Source organism: Opisthorchis viverrini, assembly GCF_000715545.1.
Source record: "Opisthorchis viverrini unplaced genomic scaffold opera_v5_236, whole genome shotgun sequence".
NCBI lineage: Eukaryota > Metazoa > Platyhelminthes > Trematoda > Opisthorchiida > Opisthorchiidae > Opisthorchis > Opisthorchis viverrini.
The window spans coordinates 576,156-602,472 of NW_008751896.1; the positions used below are offsets into that span (position 1 = coordinate 576,156).

At 41.6% G+C, this 26,317-nt stretch overlaps 1 protein-coding gene across 1 annotated transcript in view; it reads left to right on the forward strand.

The window, feature by feature from the left end:
* Positions 1 to 26,317, forward strand: part of T265_08827 (hypothetical protein) — a gene marked incomplete at both ends in the record, with an annotated part of 69,933 nt that overhangs the window by 10,430 nt on the left and 33,186 nt on the right. Inside the window, one exon of the mRNA XM_009174739.1 lies at positions 12,375 to 13,061. Within this exon, the coding sequence (XP_009173003.1) occupies positions 12,375 to 13,061 (687 nt within the window). The remainder of the gene's footprint in view (positions 1 to 12,374; positions 13,062 to 26,317) is intronic.

A 26,317-nucleotide genomic window follows, 5' to 3' on the forward strand; every position in this document is an offset into this window, starting at 1 on the left:
GCTTGCCGATTAGTTATCTGATCGACTGCAACAAACGCAAATACAGCAATAAAATCCAGATTTTTACACACGATAGGCGTTCATATGTAATTCACAGTGACATGCAACTGTTATACTTGAGGCGGACGTGAAAGTCCAGCAAACAGAGCAACGGTAGCGCGTAATTGGGAAAATCACACAGACTCCTTTCATATTTCGCGAAAAAGGAAGCGCTCTGCCTACATACGCCGATCGGCCTAAGAGATGAGAAAGTATAGGAGATCAATATCTTTCATCTCGTTTCGTTAACTCAATAAAATGAATAGGTCCGCAACCACTAACTAGCTGACTATTGTAAATTACAGTGAAAAAATCGATACCGTTTACCTTATACGTTATCTGGTGCAAAAATACTCTGTAGTTCTGAGTGAATGATGCGTTGGTGTAGATGCTGCTGAATATCCACTCCCAGAACGAATGACCAGCTGTTCGAAATGCTCGGCGTTGCGTGGGTTTGGAATGACCAACTAATAACTGCTAATCGAAATGCCGGGCGAATGATTCCTTCTCTACAAAACTACTAAATTGTCTGCGATCTACACATTCCCTTAATATGGCTAACTTGCGTCAGCTGCTGATCAGCCGGTGGTGATTGAACACTGGTTTCCAACCTATTTGAATCTTCCTTGAGTTTCGCGAGAAGCTCACTGCTGATGCTTTACAATAACGATGAATCTACATTTAAATACTATTTCTCGGCTTGTCAGCACGAATTGGCATAACTTGCAGAACAAATCTCAGCTGAAAATTACCGAATTTCCTCACACTATCAACGATCCGATAATTATTTTTGACATTTCAATATCCTTACTTCGAGTTTTACAATCACCTACCTCAGGGCCTGGCATTTCTAAGTGTTAGTTGAAGAGTAAACCTAAATATTATTAGAAGTTAACCCCCTTGAAATTAATCCCGACAAATGTTCATCGGAATAGTATGTTCAATCGGCCCCTAGACTTAATTGTCTTTACGGTGCATTTGAATTCATCCAGATTCTTTGATTTGGTTCTAGTGTTTACTTCATTGCTTCCAGCTATGCTAAAAGGAAACACTGAACAAGATACCCAACTGTTTCTTGGATTCAAATGTTGCCTTCAACACTATTACTACTATTACTACTGAAAGGGAGAAGGACTTCGCTGCGGAGTTATTAGAAAATGCCAACTGACAAGTTACAGACTAATGCAACTTAATTACAAAAACATCTATCTTATCTTCTCTTGCACGCGTCTTCTTGAACTTTCATGGATATTCATTGAGTGTTGCTCAATTCCGAGCAAATGCTACAAAGCAACTTCACAAATCTGCAATAGATCTCCTTTTTCAAGCAAATTTACAAGAAGGAAAAGTACTACTCGAATGCCACTACCATCAGTAGTATCACCGTTAAACTACTAATACTAGCGTTGTCTGTAGTTGTGTTTCAACTTTCAGAAGAATTTTGTGAATATGATGTTAAGTGCACATTTTACGCAGATGTAATACGCAATGCGCATACTGTAGCTAAACAATCGGAAGTAGCAACGCATTTCGATTCGTTAGTTATCGGATTGGAAATGCATTTGCAGCTTCAACGCATATACACACACATATATGAATCACTGTGATCCTTACTCAGTCATTCGTTTTAGGTGGATTGGAGACAAAGCGAGTTAGGATTGTAAGTCCTGATCAATGTAATGTGCAGCTGTCGTGTTAGACTGTGATGGGAAACGCATTTGTGCTGCAACACGAGAAGGTGCATCACCACCTGAGTGGAAAAGATCACACCGACAGGTACTGGAAACAATCTAATCTACCTGAATAATCCTGATTGCTCAAGTTCACAAATTATGTACAATCTATGTGCTGATAGTTCCTTCAACTTTGTAAGAATTTGAAAACTGTCTTCTTATGCATGCTACCCTTGAAGTGTGGCGTTAACTAAACGGGCCAGTTTTGCGCTAAAATGAACACAGATCACATGTCCGGAAATCGAGCGAAAGAAGCTAAAATTGATTCGTCGTTACTTTGCGGCACCTTTGTACCTAAGACCCGGTGATATGGAACTATGCAGTTCTCACTCATGTCTTACCACGCAATCGTCTCATTGAACTGCACAGCACAGAAGCACACTGTTCAAACATGCATCTAGATCGGCCAGCAAGTGAGTGGGTTCGAATAGCCGAGTAAACTTCCAAATGTCCCACTTAGATATTTGCAGATGGCGTAATTTAAGTGATCCAAGAATTGTCAACTTAGGGGCATCATGCTTGACTAAAAAATTACGGTTTAAAAATTCTTGGTCGATTTAGCTACTAGGTCGCTTTAACATGGCACTTTTCAGTGCCTCGCGCTTTTTTATCCTTGTTATCAGTGTAGGCTGATTCTTGTAATCAGCAGACAGCTCGAGTCAGCTTATGTGACTGCGCAGAGCACTTGCTTATTACGCGTTGCTTCAGACGGAGCAGTTTTCGTGCACACTCAACCACGATCATCAGAGATTTTGCTTACTTGATCCTCAGTGTAGTCTACAGCCTTGAAAACGATTGAGTCACTATAGTGAAGTTGCGAAATTTAGGTTAGAAATTGCATTAAAAGCACGACCAAAACAATACGGGAACAATATCATGGGCTAAGATGGACACTGATGTGACAACAGCTAAAACCTAAAACTTCATACTTGGTGAGTCGATTGATACTTTGGAACCTGTGAATTGGCTACTCGCTAGACCGACGCTGTTGGTAGTTGTACATCACTGAAACACGGAAATCGACTTGGGTGAATTGGGTCCACGAGCCAAAGACTGATTGGGATGCGAATTGTTGTTCAAAATGGTTTTCATTATATACAATTTCACGATGGAGTTCTACAGTTGCCGTAAGTCATCTAGTCAGGGGACTATCCCAAAACTGACCAAACCTGCAGAAATATTGATCTACAGGTTTTATGATTGCAGGCATGTGAATCCGAAATTCCAATTTCATTAACTGGTACAAATACTGTGTTAGATCAACCGGCGTATCAGATGCATTTTGTGACGTCCATTAGGATGTCGAATAGACCTGCTTGAGTTAATCCGATTCATCCAAATCGCAAAGTTGTTACACTAACCCATTGCCTCGAAGAAAGGAAGGGACTGTAGCATCTGTTAATTTTGAATGTCTCACTGTTAAAACAATTTTTGGGACTGGAATCAGTAAAATAAGATGACCAAATCAACATATATAGATTTCTGAAGTTAGGCTCTTTATCTGTGACAGCCTGCGATCGAAACTGAGACAAGAATAAACTATTGACTGGTCAGTGGACGATCTTGTTAAAACTGATGTGAATTTGATTTAACAGGAATATTACGGACACATCTGTATGGGGAGAAAAGTTCACGTTCCACTGAAAACTCTAGCATACCCGAAATGGTGGGTGGATAGTAATGCTTTAGTGAAAATATACGATCAAAAGTAAATTTATTTGCAGTGCTGACCAATCAGAGACAACCTACTCTGATTCATAGCAAAAGATAATAAATGCCAATATCTGGTTTCGGATCTTTTGAACTTGCCGGTAGGAAACTCGTAACGATGACTTGTCAATCGGTTCCAAACCCTTTTAAATTGATTGAGATTCTGTCCTTCTCTGTCTAACCTGCTTATCATGCGAATGGGGTCTAGAATGAACTGTAGGGGTATTATTATCCCCACTATCAGTGTTTTAGAAGCGAACATGAGGTTTTACAAACAGTCCTCATGGTTATGAGTTTATGGCTTCGCCACAGGTTTACGTAATGTCAAGAGTTTTGATGTGATTGTTCCATCCAAAGTTTTCACTTGTTTTATTTGTTTCTACTTGTACTGATAACAAAGCACAATTACTGTTGCTTTACTCCAGGAATACGGACATAATAGGTGAATGCTAATGTTTTTCTTTTACAGTGCAGCTGTTAGTTTCCAGCCCTTCCGTTGAAGGGTTTTTTAGAGTTCATTTAATTACATATCCGACCGGATTTCGTTTTCTCTCTTGTGGCTTCATAATAATGCAAAAACAGTTTATTCGAATTCCTGACTGGTTTCTAAACGTTTGATCTTTCGCTAAAAAAACAATTTGCAACTAGTTATTCCCTCAAACCAATGCAACAAAATATTCTTGTACGGCTCTTAGGCTGTTGCAATCAAAGATGCTCACTTAAATTTTACTCTGCTCTATAAAGATTTTTCAGAGACTATTGATCGAATTGTACCAAATCAGTTTCCCATATCCAGCATCAATTTTGAGTTGCCGACACACACAAAGAAGGAATGATGAGGGAGAATGATGAGTGGTGAATCCTTTCGCTCGGCTGACAGACTTTGTGGAATGTCTGCCCTGTACTGGAAAAACTAATGCCACCCTTAAACCTGATGTCGATGCTGAAATACAAGGTACAGTATGCGGCGTGCTTGTCAGTCTGAACCCTGGAGACTAACATTCCGGAAGTTCTGTGATCGTGCAATACTTTTGACCACCTGTCTTGAAGTGAATTTTCCAAACTACCGAAAAGACCGAAACTCAGTTTTTCTAAGCACGACTGGCGTGAAGTTATACCCTGAATATTAAAACTTTTTATGGCTGCACAAGTCCAATTACAATTAGAATCCAAACATCAGCTTTCACGGGAGTGCACACTCAAATCGGAAAACGGTGGAAACACCCATGGATCACCGCCCGGGTTTTGGACCCAGGTTGGCTCCTGGTTGGCGGTAATCAAATATCTGTCTCACGGACAAACGTTCTTTCGCAAAACTGGATTGAATTTTTTTCACCCTCCGTCGTTTACGATCTGATCCCAGTATGTTCGCCTGACTAGCTTTTGACACTTTAGCAATAACATCCACGGAAAATTTGACGGTTCCCGGCAGCAAACCGCACGTGATGCTCTAGCATTAAAAACATATTGAACAATATCACGCTACGAAACTGAGCATAATTGTATCTGTTACTCTGCACTCATAGGATAGCCTTTGTAATACTAGAACACCTGATAGAAAATCGCTGCAATGCATATGTCTAAACGTAACACAAATGTTTCGTCTTTTTACCAAATGGTAACCGAAAACTTGCGTGGAATGCATTTTTCCATTCCTAGACTACCTGACTCGTTCTACCGTTCAGATAGTTAACATTAGGGAGCCGTACGCGTTGTCCATATGACTTACACAAAATCACTGCATAGTACCAGTGGTGAGACGAAAACCTCTTAAGAGAGCTGCAAACCTGACCATGTGGTTGGATAAAATTGCCTCCCTTTACAATGGGTCCTTCCCCAAATGCTTACCAAAGCCTTACTCCGTTCTAATGTGCATTGATCACTCAGTGAGCCACTGCCCCTTTTTTCGGACGGCATAAATTCAACAAACCACAATGGGTTTGCTCCGTTCGAATACACGTGGCAATAATAAAGATAGCAATTGTTAGTATTTTGCGTAATAAGCGTGGTATGAGCGCCAGGTTTAAAGGTACCGCTTTGTTGAGGACTCTTCATTTATAAGTCAAAGGTCACGCAAATCGTAGCACACTGCCGTTCCTATCCGAGTCACGTGACTTGCAGGTCATCATCGTCATCATCTGTTGGTAAATTTGCTGTTGCGCATGTAATAGGCATTCAACTTTAACCACACAACTGCGCAGTTGATTTTCACAAGTAACCGAATTTTTCAACTTCCCCGGCCTTTGAGTTAAATATTGGTTAGAGGTCTGCGCCAGCAGCAACTGTACGATGTACAAACAGGTGGAAGGTTGGTTCGGATCACGAAGCTGCCTGTGGGGAACAAGGTGGGTCTATGCGTCCAAGAAAGTAAACTGCTGGAAGTACTGGCTCCAGCCATCAACTAAGAAGAGATGTTCAAATCTGCATGTGTGTTGTCCCCCTAGCTTCTTGCTCCCAGGCAAAAGTATCCTGACCTCGATCAACCACAAATAGTCTAAACTCTCTCCACCACCCCGTCTGTCTAGAATAAACAGAGATAAACGTGAATCATGTTTTTGACACCCAACCAACTACTGAAGCCAAATCAGCTAAGTGCTCAAATAATGAGAAACCCCTCGTGTTGACGTTTTAAACCTTCATAAGAGTGATTAAACTTTGGATTGTAGATCACGTAAACAACAGACAGACAGAGTTTTCCTGTGGACTGATCGTCCGACACATATCTGCACTTCCACTGGCTTATCAGGATCAATTTACAGCCTACATGTGCGTTGTGAGATTTTAAGAATGCTGATACAATTAAGTAATTTGTTTCTTGTTTGAACACAACGAAGGATCATATTACTGAACAGCTTAGAAAGTGAGATCAACAGTCGGTTATATTCGACATGGTCGCCAGACAAACATGTACCAAAAACTTGAGGTTAACAGAACAGCAAAATTTCAGAGCCATCAAAAAAGCCACTCTACAAATTTACAATTTCTTGTCCACCATTTTGTTCCATATGGCCACGGTTACGTTTTGTGATAAAACTAAGCTTGTCAGCATACTCGCATTTGCTACTGGTGTAGGAACAGTTAACAACATCTAACTGATAGAAATATTGACGCTCACATTATACAGTTTAAATGCATAAAGGGACTCTTTGTACCTATTTGTCGGATACCAAATCGCGATCTTGAAAATACCTTTGCAGTGCGTTCACAACCTGCTGGCCTCGCACAATCACCTAACCGTCGAACTACTACATTTAGGAACTGATCTCACAGAATTCACACTGTAGTTGTGGAATTCTCAGGCAGGACGGGCATTCCCACGAAGCTCGATGAACTACGTGGCAATCAAGCTGAGAATTACAGAGGAACAGACAGAAGAGGATGGTTTTTCATCCGTGAGAAAACCAAAATCCATAACTAGCAAAGTTCCTTTTAGGAATTGACTCTGTCAAATGCTTCAACCTTCGAGGCGCCACTATAGTTGTTTGTTTTCCGTTTGTTGACATTCAGACCTAAAGCATGTCGTTCAAAAGTTTGCTCAACAAGATTGTCTCGCTTGTTTAATTTGAGCTCACTTATGCCGCACATGGAAATATGGAAGACAAATCCCGAGGGCTTTTGACAGTAGGTATTGGAATAGTAACTTTACAAAAAATTCCTTTTTGGCAGGCTGGAAAACCATGGTTAAAACTGACCGAAACACATTTCAGTTGTCACAACACTTTATCGCATTTGTAGATATAGAGTGGTGCACGAAAGCTGGTGACTGCCTAAGTAGTGACCCTGTGGATGCGAGCAGAGCAAGGGTAGAAACCATTTGTGGTATTGGAAAATACTTTCAAACAAACCTAAGTGGCTTTTCCATGCAGGAGCTTTAAAATCAAATTGCACAGATCAACTCAAGTCTCTTCTGTTGTTTAACCGTTATGAATTATCGAAACGAAGGCAGGAAACGATATGCGTGTAGCGGTAATATTTTACGGCAGACGGGCATATAGGTCGTTCGGCTTATTCCATTCAGGATCTTGTTCCACTCCTGTGAAAAAAACGCAGTCAACAGCCAATGCCCAGTATACAGTTGTGCCCCTCTCCTTGTGTAGTTTGATTTGGATTGAAGATTACCGTTCAGTTTTGTTGGTAAGTATCGACGCAGTTCACGGCAAAGTCTGGAGTAGTTTTTTCCTATTTTTAACGTTCACTGATAACTGTCACATTGGCGTAGCGCTGAGAACAAGACTCCATTTTGACTCAAAATAGTTCTCATCCAATGCAGGCCAAGTTATGTGAGAGTATTTTATAATGCCAATTCAATTCGCCCATAAATTCTAGAGACAGACGTCATTATTTTCATTTTTGGCATTGGCTAGCAATGGGGGGACGAAGGGAGCAATTTGACGTGAGTTAGATGCAGGAAGAAGTGGACAAAGCTCGATATTTCAGCAAAAGTAGAGTTATGGTATTCGGTGCACGTAGTTAGGTGTATTTCTAATTTTGTTAGGGGTGACAAGCAATCGATTATTAGAAGCGGAATCACTAAGGCCGATCGAAATAGCCAGCCATATGTCAAGGTTACTAAAAAATGGAGAAATATGAATGCACCATAAAATAATGGAAAAGTAATGTGTCAACTGAAAACCACCCTTTCGCTCCTCATAAATTAACCTGTCTTGCTTCACACATCTTATCCCGCAAACCTCTCAGGATGCTGACAATCCTAAATAAATTTCATAGACTAGTTGCTGAGTATGTCAGTAATCAGTAACCGAATGACGGCTGATGGAAGTGCGATTGGCTACTCGTTCTGATGAATTCACCCACTTCGGTGATCTGAAGGGTACACAATAGTGTATCGTGGTTTAACAACAAGTTATTTTAGCACTAGTAATCAATAGATGACTTGAATCCCGTTTCAACTTTACCGGAGTTCGGCAGCATTGTTAAATTTGGGTTCCAACCGTAGAACGGATTGAAGGAAGCAATTAGAGGAAATATGTCCATGTTTGGGCAAAAGTCAGTGCCAACAATATGGTTATTCACAGCTTACGTCTCATGTTAACTTATTCATTTGTGTATTTGGCCGGTTTGGCTGACCCTGATCAATTTCTGAAGACAGTCACAGGCATTATGGGTGTCCTAGTGGAGACTTCTCAGAAATATTCACAGGTATGACGGTAGGTATGTACCTCCATCCGATTACGCCGTACAAAATTCTGTTGTCACTAAAAAATGAATATACTTTACGTCTTTTAGTAGTGCCACTAACATGAATGATCCATGTCTGAATACGTGTAAGTATACTACTGTGCGTAGGAACACGGAAGAAAGCGACTCACACAGTCCGCTGACGCAAAACGTCGGAAAATTTGAGAAGCTATTCATGGGCCTCATTGCGTAATACTCCCTCTTTTCATAGTTTGCTAAGTATCTGCCTCTCCCGCTGTGTGGCATGCTAAATAATTGTCATATGGAGTTTGACAAGCCATTCTGCACAACGGGGCACTTGTCAGAGGATCTGTGACCTCTTGATGAAGTCAGCATTGTAGCGTCGGGTCTTTATTCCTTTGAGTCCAGTCAAAATGTGCGCAGAGAAAATCAGTCCAACAAAACACAGTCACAGAGTCCAACTATCGTTTTCGATCGGTGGACCTGAAGATGTCTGCACTGAGCTTAAAAAGATGAAGAGTCCGCCAAGGTAAACAACCTTGGCAGAATTGCATCGAAAAGAATACTTACCAGTTCTAACGTCGTGGTGTATCGGGTGTTTTTTTGACAGTTTTATGGCAGGACCGAGCCAAAGGGATGCAGTGTGTACTTGAAGAGAAGTTGCTACGGATCGCAGAACAAACTTATATGGGTTATCAGCGAAATGCAAATGCCTGTGATCTTACTATGTAGGGGAAGTTGTGTGCCTTGTAGTCATTGTTTAGGCCGTTTCTCGAAAGTTCTCAATAGCTTTGAAATATTTGGCTGTGGAAAAAACTGGTTTTCTGCTTTAGAGAGCGCTATCTTCTCAGTGATATGTGAACGAAGGTAGAAGCTCCAAAACTTGTGGTCTTCATCGTTATGAGGAACGGGTAGTGCGCAAAATCACTTAATTTTGTATTTTCTGGGACAGACTGATCTTCATGACCTTTGACAAATGCACGTTTTTTGCTAAAAATTGACTCATTTATCCTGCCTAAGCGGATAAATTTCAACGGCAGATGATTTTTCCTAACAACCGGTTGCTGCTTAAGGGCTACAGTAGACGTTGTAGAAGAACGTGATGAATGACTTGGTGCTGTCAAAAAATATATACCCCTGAAGACCCTGAATCATCTTTAAGCGCCAGACAAGAGTGATGCCACGACTATTTTTCTTTCCTCGAGTGCAGCTTGATTTACCGAAAATAAAACCTTCAAGTTAGAACATGTACGTCTTTGTTAGATTGACAGCTGATCCTCCGTAGGTCTCCAACTAGTTCAATGTAGTTTCCGCTGTTGCTGAATGAAGACAGAGACCTTCACCCATGGGCCCTCCGTATGATAGCTTCTGCCTGACTGAATGCTCTAGAGTCCCGGGGTATACTGGAACAGGTGATATGACAACGTCAAGTTAAGTGCAAACATGTCCTGAATTCGGCTTTCCGCAGATGATCAGAGTATAATGAATCTGTGATTTCGCTATGGGCTCAATGAGCGTGCACCAAGATGCATATGATGGCCTGTCCTGGATCGGTTTTGACATGCGAATTTATTGCAAACTGAAGGAACTACATTTAACGAGTCTAGAAAGTATTGTGACTGCACCCTTCTGTTTCTTCACTACAAGAACATCTGATGAGCATCGTCTACCTCCGTTTCGACCTGCTTTTAGCCAAGAGTTTGGAAGCTCTTTCTGTGTCTTTTCTGCAACACCAAAGTGACAAACGTAATCTGATCAGCACTGAACGGTTATCTTCTATGTAGAAGCTCCGCTGCGTGAGCTCAGTTGCCAAAACTCATAAGTTGTAAGAATAGCGCTGAAAAAATGTTATGAATACCCTAGTGGATAACTGCCTGGTGCCGAAACCCTTGAGATCTAGAAATTTAGAGAACGCCCCGCAAAAACGGTGTCACTAGTCGCCTTCTGTGACCGGCCTCCAAATGGGCAGCAACTTTACTTGCGAACTGTGGATTTTCTCCGCTTCATTCGAGATTTTCATTCATCTATGACATTGGATGATGCTGGTGACCAATACTGCCATTTTATTACTTCCAGGTAAAACGAAGCCATGTTATCCAAGCTATCGAAACCCTACATTCAAAATTTATAAGCTATCCACCCACAATAATATATACTAACATTGTCTGGCATGAATGAATGCTAAAAAATGACACCAATGCAATGAAACTGTAAGATTAACCCGACACCTAGACAACAGCGGCTAGATAAGACAGCCAGTTTCGTTTGGAAGAGCCAACCAGTAATGGATTTAGTGATGTGAAAATGAGAAAGTTTCGTCCCAATATTGGTGATTATGACAGGAGTAGATTATACAGACTCAAAGAGTCCAGGTTCCGCCACAACTCCTGAAGTTTTTTTCCCAAATCACACTTTGGCAAAATTAGTTTCTCATCCGTCGCACTAACCTAAAGACCTATTTTTGACGCACTGTTAGAGGTTTGGTTGCGCGCTTTCTACGGCAGGTATGCTTCTTAAGCCAGGCTATATAAGGTCGGCTTAAGTGAATTTTCAGTGAGGGTGTATGCATAATTCCAGAATTTTTAGCCCAGCGTATAACCTCATTCAAGCTGTGAGCATGTGGTTCTGAGGTATTGTGGACCGATGGCTGGACGCAGCAATTTCCACCGGAAATATGGCCGCATGCAACATACACCTGATGGTGTCCATAGTAAAAGGGGAGGGTTTCTTCCTTCATCAGTGAATTTCCACAAATGCTAAGATTTCAAACGACAAAAGTACATAAAACCTGAGTCAATGAGAATGCTGGGATGCATAGGTGAGAATCCACACCTTGACTTGCAGAAATCAAATTGGCTACACGATTCTTTGACGTTGTCTATAGGTACTTCTTACAATGAGTGTTTATCTGGTTCAATGTGGAAACTACATTTTTTATATCGGGTCAGTTTGTAGGTGGATACTAATATAATCTCATCTGATCAATTGTCACTTGTGTGATATTTCACCTTTGGTCAGTGATAATTGCAAAGCTGAATTCCGTAAAACTAGTAAAAGAAACACTCTTGGGAATTACCGCATGGATGCATCATGTTTGTTCACCTACTGTTTAGCTATCAATTTCAAATCTTCAAACTACACGCTATTCCTACTCTAAAAAATACTAGCTATGAAACTTCAATCGATTCTATCTCTCTGCGTTGAATGAGCTAAGCTAAATTATCTGACTAATTTGGAATCAGCTGGCTCTTGCAGTGGTCATCTCGTCGGCCATTAAGCACAGGTTAAAGATTTCATCAGTTTTATGATGTGTCTAGTTGACCTAAAGAGCAGCGTGATATCTGGAATGGTTCCAGAAAGAGAAGAAATTTCGCACGTCCGAGGAGGGACTCTTACCATAGATCGAATGTAAATAAGAGTTCGAAGTTTCTGCTTCTGACCAGAGCTGAATTTTCGCCGAAGTAAATATACATGTCATTTCCAGGTCATTGAGTGCACCCAATGTTATGCATGTGATACAAGCACCACTATTTTGCAGATAGCTGCTCATGTAATTTTTTCAGTCCCAGTAAACTCAGTTCACATATTTTGAAAGGAAATATTTCATGCTGAGCCTGTTTCATGTGATAAGTATTGTATACGATTGCTGTGTATGTCTCAGGTCTCAGTATACTAGGAGTTATTCACCTGAATTTCGCTCGGTTATTTTACCTACATTTTCTTCTATGATAGCCCATCTCCGAAACGCCTGTCATGCAGCTGGGACCAGAAAATGTGCCATTATTTTCAAATCCTACAAGCTGCGCAACACCAAAAACGAGCATCAGTCAGGCGCCATTGGATGCCAACATGGTTGCTCAACTTTTATGCTCACCAATCCTAAGACAACCGGAACAATTGATTGCCTGCCTAACAGAATTGCTGAGGCAACAACAACTCCGAAATCAGCAACCGCGTCTCTCTCGGGCTTCTGTCTCATCCGTCGCCTCAGTACCGACCCCTGCAGCCGCACACTCACCGGCTGTCCCACGTCAAAACGTTATCAGTTCTCCTGCTGTGCCATTATTCATAGCGACTACGTCGGCGGATGAACAAACTACTAATGACTATGTCAACCTGTTTTCCAACTTGTCAACGGTTGATCCACAAAGTGCTTCCCCTAATCTCGATCAGGCTGTCTTATCGAATAGTCAACACGGAAGTCATTCGGGTTCATTGCACCAGGACTCGACCTTCAGAGAATCGCTGGGGACCATAGATAGTAGTAACGAAAGTCAAGCACAATCTTCTGTTGAAAGTGATCTACGCGCATTAGATCAGTTTGATCAGGACCCCACAGACCGTTCTTTGGTTATGCGCGACCCCGCTGCACAATTTGGAGAGCAAGAACACCCTCAAATGGACGCTACAAAGTTTACGGTAAGTTTGTAATCTGCAAAAACGGTTTGTGAATCCAGGAGATTTCGAATGCTCCTAGGTCCTTATTCACAACGATAAGGTGTACACTGTTTAATTCATCCATGGATTGGATTATAATGCATGCTAACGGGTGACAAGCAAGGTCAAAGTCCCAGACCATTGATCAAGGTTGGTTACTTGTTCGAACAGAAAGCATGAGAAAACTAAGTTTGCTGAAGTGATCCGCAAATAGAGAATTTAAGAACTTGCAGTTGATTGATTTGCCATGTTTTCCGCGTAGACAAACGCAAAGCATACTACCAGTGGTTCACAATTTACGAAATGTCATTTTCATAACCTGTAGGTGTTCCAGAACAGTTTTATTGTTTAAACCGTGTAAACAGCCTCTCCGGAATAAAACTGGTACGCTTGTGCATTCTTCTGCATTACTGCAACCAAAGATAACGAGAAACCTATTCCTTCATACAGCTTTTGCCTTTTTCGGATAACTTGTAAACGGAAAATCTCCCGATCACTTTGATTTGGTAGTTGTAATGGAGCGGTTAGCATACAGAAAACGAACTTTCAGTCTTCAGTACGACAGTTCTGCTGGGGAGTTATTTGGAAAACATTGGGTGATCTGCTTTTGTTCCTTGTTTTGAGGCTGCCTCTAAGTGCACCCCATATTTACTTTCTCAAAAGTTTTGATAGCCTATCCTGCAAACCTATTAAAGTATGCTTTAGGATTTTAGTAATTCCGTACGCGAGGCTTTCGGTGTAACTGACTACCTAAAATTTCAGAAGCATCCGTTATTATGCACCGTTAACGAGGTAAAGTTAGGAGACTTCAGGGTGACGATTTTTGGTAAGCTCATTGCAAACACCCTTGTATTTTAGATGCGAGTAGATCAGTTCTGACTTTACTCATGGAATCGTGAATACCGCCCTTTCTTTCCGGGAAGCGACCCTCCTTTTATTGACGCAATCCAAAGAAGAACATCAAAATCAATTCTCCACTATTTTCCCTGTCACGATTTCCCAACCCAGATTCCATCCATTTTCATGGGATAACTCTTGACCACTATAATCTTCCATCGATCGCACAGCATGATCGTTCAAATGCTACCTAGATTTGGCAATTTATTCCGAACAGCTATTAAAGTAGGGTTTGTCACAAGAGCAACACACATGAACAAAACTTTGGATTCTCAAACAGGTGACCGAAAAAAAGTCCCGCGGTTGACACCATACCACACCTTACAGTGAAATATCGCTTGGTATGCTGTAATTTCAGGGATGAAACCCAGATGTATTATTGAACCACCCTAAATATGAAGCTTGGTCAAAGACATACTGGAACCTGACACTACATGTCCAAGGCAATTGAAGTTCTGTAGTCCAGTGGGCAAATATAAACAGAAATCCAGAAATCTGCTGACTTTCTAACCCACTGAAGAAAGGTTCTGTCACAACGTAACATCCTTCATTTGTATCGGTCATCCATGGGACTATCAAAATGCATTCACACCACATTCGCTAGACAGTTTTACTGAATGAATTCAATGTAAAACCCTTGAAGGAATGACATGAGTTACAATTCGTCGAAATATGTGTTCCTGATTTTTTAAGAAAAATGCCATTTTTTGAGCCAACTTGCATAACAAAAGTAGGTTTCTGTAACTTGTAACAACATCAGAACTACTACTGAAACGACGGGCAAGATTATCCAAAACGTCCTGGTTTTTAGAATAAGCCAAGAGGGAAACCATTCCTGCAGGTTCGGATCCACCTACTGTCTGTCTACCGAAAGCGTATGAGGGCGCGCAAATGTCAAATACAAGAAAATGCCTGACATTGGTTGTATTAAGCTGAGAATATCGCTTGGTGCATGAAAATTTAGCATGGATGGGCTAAATAGATGCACTTACCTTTGATATTTCGTCTGCTCAGCCGAAATCGGCCTCAGTCTAAAATACATGCATGCACGTAACGGAGACTTCTACATTCCGGCTACCAGGCTGTCTCCATCTACCGTAATGATCGTGATTTCTGTTTTCTTGAGGAACTGATTGGCGACACAACTGTTTTCTTCTCAAGGTATCGCCCCAACTTATCAACTAGGGCAATAATTCCCGGACAATATGCTCTAAATAAAAAGTTTGACGATAAATTTGTAAATTTGTACGCTACTTGCTTTTCACCAAGACCTGTCTTCTGTGTTTTCTCAACAACAAGTATTTGAAAATGAAAACTTACGTGACTGAAAATAACCAGTGAAGCACATTGGTAGCCAAAATGTGCCGGGCGCTGAATGAGACAGAGCAGACATTAGAATCGATCATGAATTATTTGAGAAACCGATTCATAGAATGTCAAGTTTGAATACTTCACTATAAATGGAATCTAAAACCGTCGATTTCTGTACATTTTTCGCTGTCCGCTTTTCCCGGTGTATTTCGATTGCCAATGCAAAGCCGTTTCATTTTACTAAACGGGGCTAAATGCCATAAAAATTCTCATGGAGGTCATATGATTTTCCCTCTCTATGTGTATGATATTCATCCTTCGTGCTCACCTGATCTATTTCATCCGGTCAAGTAACATCTCTTGAGTAAGGTCATTGCCGCCTGGGAATAAAATTGCGTACAACTGGAATATCGGCCACCAAAACAGGCTATACTATCAGCTGGAGGACAAAACGGGGCCAAACGGAGATGGTAAAAGTACTGCCAATGCACAGGATGATGGGGCAAAAGTTAACGCGTTGAGGACATCTATAATTCAAGGATGCTAACAGGCTACTCAGGTAGCTAAAAAGTTAGCACTGACACGGAAATCTTGTCATATTTTAATGTAAACGACTAAGCTTGGTGATATGTTGCTGCCTTGAAATGCGTCATGGCTCGGAATTTGCTACAAAATTCTGGTAGAGAATGACATCGTTCCTAGTTCGACCACCTTTCAAAGGGTAGAACAAGTGTGATGACGACTCACATAAATATTGGTTTCTTTGCTATATTTTGTTACGTAATGGCGCCATACACTGACATCTTGTTTCTCAGTTCTTTACCGTCATAGGATACGAGCACATCTTTTTTGTCACGTGACGAAGTCATTACATGTCTACACAGTTCAGATGAAGTGGTCATGAACATTTCGAAAGTGAAATTAGAAATGGAATGGTTGTTCGGCTGTTCGTTCCTAGTACTTCCGTGATGAATACAATGGTTGTTGGAGAGACACTGAATTTAGTATTGCGTAAACAAATCGTCCGTCATACACAAAATACCCTCTATAATCGTCTCCGTTAGATGCCACAATGTCCTATTCCTTGCGCAGTTCTTAATCTGGGATGCTAGACAGGTCAGATGGAGTTGCGTGTAATTTGCTTCCGAAAAACAGTGCCAATTTAGATGCGGTTAATTTTTTATAGTTGCAGGACGCAGACAGCCTTGGAAGCGCATCGTGATAGGAATTTTCCCAACTTTTGATCATCCTGCGTTGTGAGTCCCTAAATTGGATGTGCTTGTTCAACAAGTTTAGCGGCCTTGGAATTTTTGTACTCCGAACCAACTAAGTTTAAAGTCAGATGTCACCTTACGACTGAATTTTTCTAAGACTTTTGAAAGTCGCAGCGGAAAAGTGATTTTTGCTGAATTTCGCCCCGGAGGGTATTGTGTTCAAACGTGCAATTTTTCTTCAACAATCCTTCTGACATACTGGAATAAGGAAACTTAGTGTCCATGTTGTGTCGATTTGTTTATTGGTCACCCCTTCGACTTATCGATTTACTGAGGCTTGCAGATATATTTTTTAAGCATTAAATCTGGTGGCATTTGTCGAATCCCGTGAGTCTTATTTCAGTACATTAGAGATAATAGCCCTTTCATTTTCAGAACCTATTCCTCCAGGTTATGTGGACCGCTGCGAATTCTAACATTGGGTGCACAAAAGCTACCACTGACTTGACAGAAATTTTGTCCCACTACTCGTACTGTGTGATATGAACTTCAATTCAGTGCGCCAAGACAGCACCATTTATGTGTCCATGCAAAGCTACGCGTAGGATCACGTGCTTTCAGTATCCCTCTAAGTTGTCGTTGCTCGCCTTTTGATTCATCGTTGAAGCGAAAATGTGTAATGTCTGTAGAAAATGCAAAAGACGGGAAGGTCACTCGGAGAAGTGCTATCAAGTCAGGATGGTTCAATGAAGATAACAAAAGGACACGGGTTTACGCCATTATTACTTGTCGAGATGGGTATTTTGTTCAGAGGTACGTCCCCATACTCTTGAAACCGTCATATCCACCAAAATGACTTAAAGGATCTGGCTGATGATAACAGTATTGAATGGGATTACGTAGACATCCAACCGGCAGGAAATCTAACAAATTTGCCTTCTTATCTTGAATAGTTGTCTAGCACCTGCGTGTAAGCAGTTCTCTTTCCCGCCTTAAGGTTCTCATATCAATAGTTCCATTTTTTATCAGGTTCCACTTATGAGACGGGAACTGCATGCTTATTTGACTAGAAGGAAGAAATTGACTGCCATTGAGCACATTTTCAAAAAAAACCAGAACTCTCTTCTACCCAGTTGAAGGCTCTTTCTCTCGGTTAAAATTCATGGCAGCTCAGTTACAAAACTTTTGTCATGTAAAGTGAAATGGAGTAGAATGCGCAGTCAGTCGCGATCAACACACATCGATACCCAAAGCAATTTTCGCTTCTTTTCTATTATTTAGAAATACGAACCTTGCCGGGTTGACTGTCATTATATGAGGAGGATGAAAGTTTTAATTGGAGACTGTCAATATTGTTGCACATTGTCTTTGTCGTCTTGAGATTGGTCCTTAGCTAATCTACTTCGCCCCGTGTCAGATTTTATCTCATTAGGCACGATGTTAAACATACGTTGACAAATGTATCTGCAATGAGGTTTCTTTTTCGAGAGGTACAATCATTTGCAAATCAGTTCGGTTTTCACGAGAGACTCAACCAAATCTCTCGTTTATGATATTCTAAAACAATGTGCTACACACAGGCCGCCTCCTTCATGAACATATACTGCAATATCTCGAATATCGCGCCAACTGAAACATGAGGCGGCTTATATGCATTCAGTAGTAGAATATCATAGCCGGGAAATTTCGTTGAGTCTCTCGTGGAAACCACATTGATTTGCAAGTGAGTGCACTTCTCGGAAACAGTCCAGTTTTGGCTCAAGTAAAACATGAGCTTGACATAAGCTCGACAACTAGGCCTATCTGATGAACCCCATGAAGAGTGAAACCAGTCGTTGACTGTCGAACAGTTTTCAGCAACCTTATGAGTAGTTGCCTTTATGAGGTTTTTTTGTTGTTAGCCGCTTCTCAAATCTGACAAATGAATTTCACGCACCCACACCGTGGTGGTGACCCTCCAAACATCTTGTCCCCACGTTGATTTTGTTCAGGGTTTAACGGCCCTGTACTTTTCACTACCTTATACACTCAACTCAAGAGTGTGCTGCAAAAGTACTTGCGTACTAGGTCTCAAAAAACACTCACTAAGAGGATTGTGCTTTGCGCTAAAAAAATGCCAAGTCGAACACAGTGACTTCGCGTGTGGCCAACAGGAAGGACCAGCACTTCGATGAGATAAATTTTGTCCCTTACAGCCCACATTAACCCGCTCGTGTTTCTGCCAATAGCCCAATAAATAGCTACCGCATTGCGTAGATTTTATCAATTATTGCTGCATACCTTATGCCAAGCTCACTCCATTCTGCACAACGACGATTTAAGTGCCGACGACACTCGATTGAATTTGTGTAAGTGCAGGTTTTAGAGATGTCGAAATTTCAAAACATCTATTTCGCCGTTTGCAGTGCACCATACGCGTTAGCAGCGTCGCTGGATATGTGACGACGAGTAATACTTCACGTAGTAACATTTTATCTGACCGTTCTTGCGTTTCTGGCTGCTCGGGGTATTTTTCGATTACAACGACAGAATGAGCGATTAGAAAGCTACTCGCGTCCAAATGAACAACGATAACTGTCTGGATTGCACGACGTACGGGACTTGATATTTAATGAGATGCGAAAAACGATGCATCAGGTAATTAGGGAAACCCAAGTAATTAAATTATGCATGAAATTTCGAGGCTAAATTTGCATTCGGCTATGGACTCTTTTGTTCAGAACGTGCACAATCAGACTGTATAGGCCTGTTGGGCAGTTAACTACGTTGTGTTACGGCCGATTATTTGTTCGGTACTGAACAGACTGGCACTGTGGCGTCAGGGCCCACCATTTTAGATGAGTAATTTATCAAGTTCTGCCGGGCACCTTGCTCTAAGCCCACTCTGCTAAGCCCATTCCTTTAGTCGATCGGAGCCGCTTTCACTCAGCAGAGGTGCGAAATTATCACCCTGTTAGAGGAAATATTGTGCCAGTATTGATTTTATGGCTAGGATGTGTACTACGACCATATGCGGTCCATGTCGAAACACCGTTCACTAAGAGTAGTGTTGTTCTCCAGGCCTCCTTCAGAATGAATCAAACCTCCAGATGGATAATATATGACTTTGTAGAAGGTATGGTGCAGCCCGCATTCCAGGATCGGGTCCCGTGCTCCCCGGCGTTTGGCTGGGGACATTGCAAGAAATGGCAACTGACTGACTTCAGTGCGTTCGCACTGCATTCCAGGATCGGGTCCCGTGCTCCCCGGCGTTTGGCTGGGGACATTGCAAGAAATGGCAACTGACTGACTTCAGTGACGTTCGCACTGTCAGTTTCTTCCCGGTTTCTTTGATTGAGCGCCAAGAGGTGTAGGCACCTCAGAATGCTTGCAAGAGGCCAGTGCCAAGTCGATATCTAACCAATTCCTTACTCCTGTGTCCACTTTGAGGGTTCAATCATAATTAAATAAATTTTGTAGTTGTACAACAGTGGAGCACCAGTATTAATGCTGATAATGCTGTCGGTGATGATGTCAGTGATAACAGTCGTGTAGCTGAGATTGATACGTGGATGCGGATCCATCTAAGTCAGTGCTACCAAAGCACCTTTCATGGGCTTCACGTGTTTTCATATGAATTGTTGCGATTTTTTGTTTTTGGCTTATCTATAGTTCCTACGCTACATTTGGTGGACGGTCATGTGGAGGTTTACACTTCCACGTTTATTCGAGACGTCTTCCTAAAATTTTGTCTTCCATGCTCCTGGGAAACTTATCTATAATATGTAAGATTTATGGGTGAATTTAAACGTCACCGCCATGCCCTGACAGCTAAAGATCCAGACGTTACTGCATGACAGCATAAATGTACTTGTAGGTCTGGTTAGTGGGGTGACACACAGCGTGTTGATTCTTACCCTCTTTTCAAGGGTAAGAGTTCTGTTAACTGAAACACAGGAAGGAATGCAGTCTAAACCCTGGCAACATCCACAAAGCCAAAAACAAGGGAAGTGATAAGGTCAGTCCATTGTAACTTCGGGTGATCCCCGGAAGTGTAAGAGAACCAAACAAGAAGTGGGCTATACAGCTAGCCAGTAGATATTTTCCTCTGGATGACTGTGTGCGTATCCCCTCCTCATTAGTTTATTGATAGTGCGAGAAGATTTGAAAATGTTAACTTTAGATTCCATTTCATAAGTGTAGGCAGTCTACGCTGAATAGCCTAGAGGTACCGTAATGTTGCTTCATCCGTATTGAAAATTCATGCACGTGCAGTGCATCTCCAGAGAATTCTGCAAAGGGCGCGCTATGCAACGCTTCAAACTTTTCAGCGTAAATTAGTCTCACTCATAGGATAAGATCCAAATCGGAAAGTCCCCTTTCGAAGTAATGATCCGCTCTGCTTCGAAAATATCCAAGTTTAACCTAATATGTTTCTTTGGAATCTTGTATTCAAGGAGGTGACTGCTCTTTATGTCGTTCGTCGGCCAACCGGTGTCAGGCTTAAGTAAGTTACGCCAAATGTTTTCACTATCCACACGAACGTGTGCGATATGCATGTATGTAAAACTCTGAATGCAGAAAAGCTCCGACCCACACATCTGCATACCAATTAGGTTTTGACGGCAGGCTCACCTGGTACTCAGCTATCTCCCTCGTTTATTATGTTCTTTCTCGACTGAACATACTAAGCCTAGCCACCTCTGGTTGCAGTTGGCACGATATTCGATAAGTCGCAATACATGGTATACACTGCTGGGAACATAACAAACAAAGGATTCTTCCGGATACCGGGTGTCTCCCGCAAAACTAAGTTGATATGCAGATGAGTTCATGGGTCGGATTTCGTCCAATTTAGTTTATAGTAGAACGTAATGTTGACAAAAACCAGGGCACTGCATTTACTTGATGAGCCCCAGGGAGGGTGAAACCAATCATTGGCTGTCGAAATGTCTTCGGCAAACTTATGAGTAGTATACTACATCCAGAAAAAAATCGTTTCATCTATCTGGATTACTAACAACCTAATTTAGCTTGGCAGCTCATCACTCAGTTCTGGTTTCGTGTGTCTAGACAATACATGGGACAACATTTTTGTTCATCACTATAATTATCCCTTCAGTCTACATAGAGATAATCCGGCGCACTTGTGAATTAATGGTGACAAACTCATGTCGGGTGTGCGGAGTTCAAACCTCGGCGCGGCCGTTGGATATGCACTGCTGATTAGCTCTAATAAGAGCAAAATTCGAGGCCATCATTTCCCTTTAGTGCAAGCTTACCACAATGAATGCGCTAGGACAGGAGGACGACTGTTCACCAACGTGATATGGGCATGCATTCCACAGATCCGCGAAATCTCCAGCTGCTACGCTAAAGTGTCACCAATACTTTGGACTATGTCATAAAATAAGCAAAGATAGATAGTTATGAACGTGTGAAATCAGTAACGGAGGGTCTATTGGCATGTCCGGTTGAGTTTACTAGGAAATTTGAGGGCCAGATATCACAACATTCGGGCATAAAATGCATGACTGTGCTGCTTTTCGGATGCTGCACGAGGGATTCAATCACGCATGGGGGAAGCGGATGCGTGTCCTCACTACTTTTGCTTCTTTGTCCCTTTTTTCCGAAAGCTGAAATACGCCAAATTTGTCGTTCTGTGATCACAAAGTTAGTTCAATGGTGCTCACTGGGAAGAAGATTGAGGTTGTACGCCCATGTTTTTTTCACGTGTATAAAACAAGACCGGTAACACCCTGGGACGTCTCAATTTATTGGTAGTGTCCTAGGTAGTGGGAATTCGTGGGGCTTACCAAAAGTCGACAGTTGCTGAAACTAAAGTCCCTTGATCGGTATCTCCTCACTGCTTCTTATGCGAAGACCTGATAAGTGTGTAAGACTGACCTGTGGGCCGTATCTTTTTATTCCGGGGCACAGTCACTTTTAAGTCTACTTGTTAACTTGAGATTGCCAAACACAGGGACTTGTCCCAACTTTTCTTTTTTCCTTCAGTAACAAAAGGTATATTTTGGAGAAGCAGAACTTAGAAATTTGCAGAACTGTGGCTGACAAGGTATAATCCAAAGTCTGTAGATCACTAGGTCTTTGGGCCGGGCACCGTTTTAAATAGTCGACGACGGACTAGGAAGGGACCCCTTTAGACGAAATGCTAGTCGTTTCGTAAATTGCGGTTATTTTTCAAGTTTCTTCGGTGGATCCGTTTCCGTAGATAGAATTCAGACGTTCGACTGAAGACCGCACGCTTACTGATTCTGAAGCGAAACGTGTCATGTCTTGATTTTACCTCGGAGCCAACCTCAGGATATCCAGCGTAAGGATTTATACCATTACCACGTCTCTGTCTGTGCCCGCTGGGTTCTATCTTTCAGTAGGTCAAATATTATCAGACCTCATCAGCACGTCAGTGCACGTTCGGCGCGCCAGTTTGATTATTTTAAGTTTCATCACTTCATCTGTTAAAAATGTGCTTTCTATGGAGACAATCTTGAGAAAGGATTACTTACAGCCCACCGTCAGGCGCATTGCAGTTGCACAATCCTTCCATGAATACATCATTTTTTTCGGATCCGCTAGGCAGTAGCGGAGGATAAATACACTGGGATTATGGTGTCACCTATCAGCATGTTGTCACGCCCCAAATTTTTCCGAATCGCTAACAAATTGTCAAACAACTGCATATTCTAGCAAAACAATACGGCCGGATTTTTTTATCCTGTTACCGTAAAAAACTAGTTTTTTGGCTGGCATGATTTTCAAATGTAATAAAGCATTTTCCGGGTACTCTGAACAACCCAAACAGTTCTTTTATTGCAATACCAAGCCCAATAGGTTCATATGTGTTACCGCGCACTTTCTAGTGGCTACAACACCAAACAGCTCAACCGGAGAATAAAGCAGGAACCGATGTCAGCTTGTAGGCAGTTGTTTACAAAAGTTGATGGGCAAACCTAGGCTAGTAAACATACCACCTGGAATCCAATGTTTATTAACGAAAGTTCCCAACACGCGATGCATATATTGATTTTCCACATTATTGCGATTCCAAGTAGAAAGTACTTCAAACGAATGAAACAAGAATGCGATGTTAAGCAAGTTGAAAACAATTCCGCTTCCGTACGCTCTTCACAGCTACTTTATATAAGAAAAAAAATCAAGACTTCTCCGCTTGTGTGTGTGTACGAATTAAGGAACAATTAGGTTTTGGTTTTAATTTTTTCGGTGCGCCTTTCGCACTACCGGGAAAATAATTGTTGCTCAGTTCATAGTTTTCACACCCTCAAGACACAATTTGGCAGTTAATTACTCGACTGGAAATTGGCAGTTTTCCAGCATCTTACTGGTCCAGAATTATTTGACAGGCGTGCAGCACACGAAAGTCTGAAATTCTTGGAAGGCGATTGGCAGAATTACTGGAAGTGCAGCTTGGCGCGTACAGTACGGTGCATTAGTCTTCGTAAAGTTATATCACTTGATGTGGGTTGAAGAGTGACACGCGAAAAAAATTCTGTACTAATTAGTGGTAAAGAACTTTAAATATTCGGGCAATTTATTACTCATTAGGTTTTTTTGTGCTGATTGCTGAGTTAATGATTTTCGAATCCCTCACATCCGAAAATTGCCGTGTCAATCCGAGGTCCCGTCAAAGGGAACTGGACTTGAGAATCGGATAATATGCGGAAAAGTAAGGTAACCAAAAGTGCCCCGTTTACCCTTTGTTGCCAAATGCATTTTTTCACTCACCTATCCAGTCGTGAATGCGGTCTACGCTATGATTTCCAGTCAAGCGCAGAGGTAACATTACAATCAGCAGAATGATTCTTTTTTCTGGAACATGGCTTATGTACACCCTCTCAGGCTAACACGGTTACCCGTGGATATCAAATACAGTTTTTTAAGAGAATTCATTTCATTTGCCTTCGCTACTTAGCTTGTCTCTACTGATAGTAGATCCTGTTTAGATATTTTTACCTCGAGTAGTACCAGGAACAGATATTCCTCCGCATTGAAAAAATAATCCGTGTGCGTCTCGCACAGACTGTTGCAAATCTGGTCATTCCATGTGATCGCATCACGCAACCTAATGCGCTCACGCTATCGTGGTATTTTTTACAATGTATAGAAGCTAGAGTACCCGAATTGTGCTCATCATAGCAAGAGTCACATTCTCGGTTCTAAATACGTTCAAAGCTTCACAAAAGTGTTTTGTAAGCACCTCTAAGCGAACCTATGTTTTATGCACTCCTCCACCAATAGGATGAGCATGTCTTGAGGTCACCTTTTATCACGTACTGCTGAGCCACATCGTAACCACCGACATCTAAGGGAGATGTATAAACTGACGATAATATCAGTGGATAATAATAATAGTAATAAGTAAATGATCATTCGGCTGTAACCCGCTTTCAATGCATAACTTCCAGGCCACCTCAAGGAGTCAGGGGCTGATGTTAGCAAACCTAGACATGAAAAGCCTAGATCCAACGGCCAGGCTCGAACCGTGGACTTTCTGCTTGAGCAATACCTGCCGGGATATCCGTTAGTAACTCTAAGAGATAACAGGTATAATAGGATCCTTCAAACTGCGGAAGTGAGACGTAAAATGCAGACCAAAGATGAGGAGAATCAAGGTCCATCGATTAAATTCAACGAGAATTGTGTACTTCGGCCAGAGGACTGAAAATAAAAAACCGTAATCAGGTTATGCCTTTCAACGTTTTTTTTAGCCAAACCACACATGGAAACGAGACCTGAGTGTTAATCACCACTGCCGACTCTTATCTAGTAGCTGCTTACTTAACCGGTACGGTGTTAAATACGCCAACAGGAGGTCTTCAACTACGTTGCCCTTATCACAAACGGGGCAACACAGGGAGAGACATTTTGCTGACTCAAGTGCCAGGACTAATATGGTTCAAGAAGAAATGTATTATTTAATTGCGCCACTTGTTTGGCGACCAGTGTAAGGCAACTACATGTTTTTTAGTTATACTTGAATCGTACAACAAAACCTTCGAAACTTCACATAGTTTCGTAGAGTTTTTGAACTGCAGTTTTCCCAGCCAAATGCACGCACAGCGTTCCCACTACTTTTAGCTTTGTGGAAGAACCTACCCAGCAAGTCATGAAGAATGCGTGTAGTGACCCCTACCTAATCCCTAAAGAATGCTACAGCGTAGAAGAGAAGCCTATGACCAGAAGCAAACCATAAATTTGGTTTGGCGCCAAGGTACATTTACGATTTTGCCGTAATTGCAACATTCCACTCTTACCGGCTCTCGATAATGTCCAACATCCAAACCAAATTACTGAGTACTTTAGTGAATATACTTGCGTATTTTTAATATAGTTTGCGAAACAGTGTTCCACGATTGATAAAAAAGTTGTGGTCAGTCCACTCCATTATTTTCTTTTGTTTCCGTCGAAGAATGTTCAAGTTATACTATCAGGTCTTTAATAATGTGTAGGTCTAGAATTGTTAGCCTGGCAGGAGTCGATTGGCATACCCTCGACGCTATCGATCAGATATCTTCCTCTGTACCAGCCTGGGAAAATGATCCTATGATCGAGTTCCTGGAGTTTCTAAATATGCCATGATGAATCAAATTTTTAGATCGATTTTGCTAGATGTGGGCATGTCCTAGAAAGTAGGTTTTATCTTTGTTTACTGGGTAGTATAGATATGAAATATGGTAGAACTTTTACACATTCATCTAGCTGAATTTTCATGTAAATAAACTCCTGTGTTCAGATCTGGGAGGTCAGTTAACGGTGTTTTGTTTCACTTCACCTTGTTTTGATGAAAGAGAAAAGGTT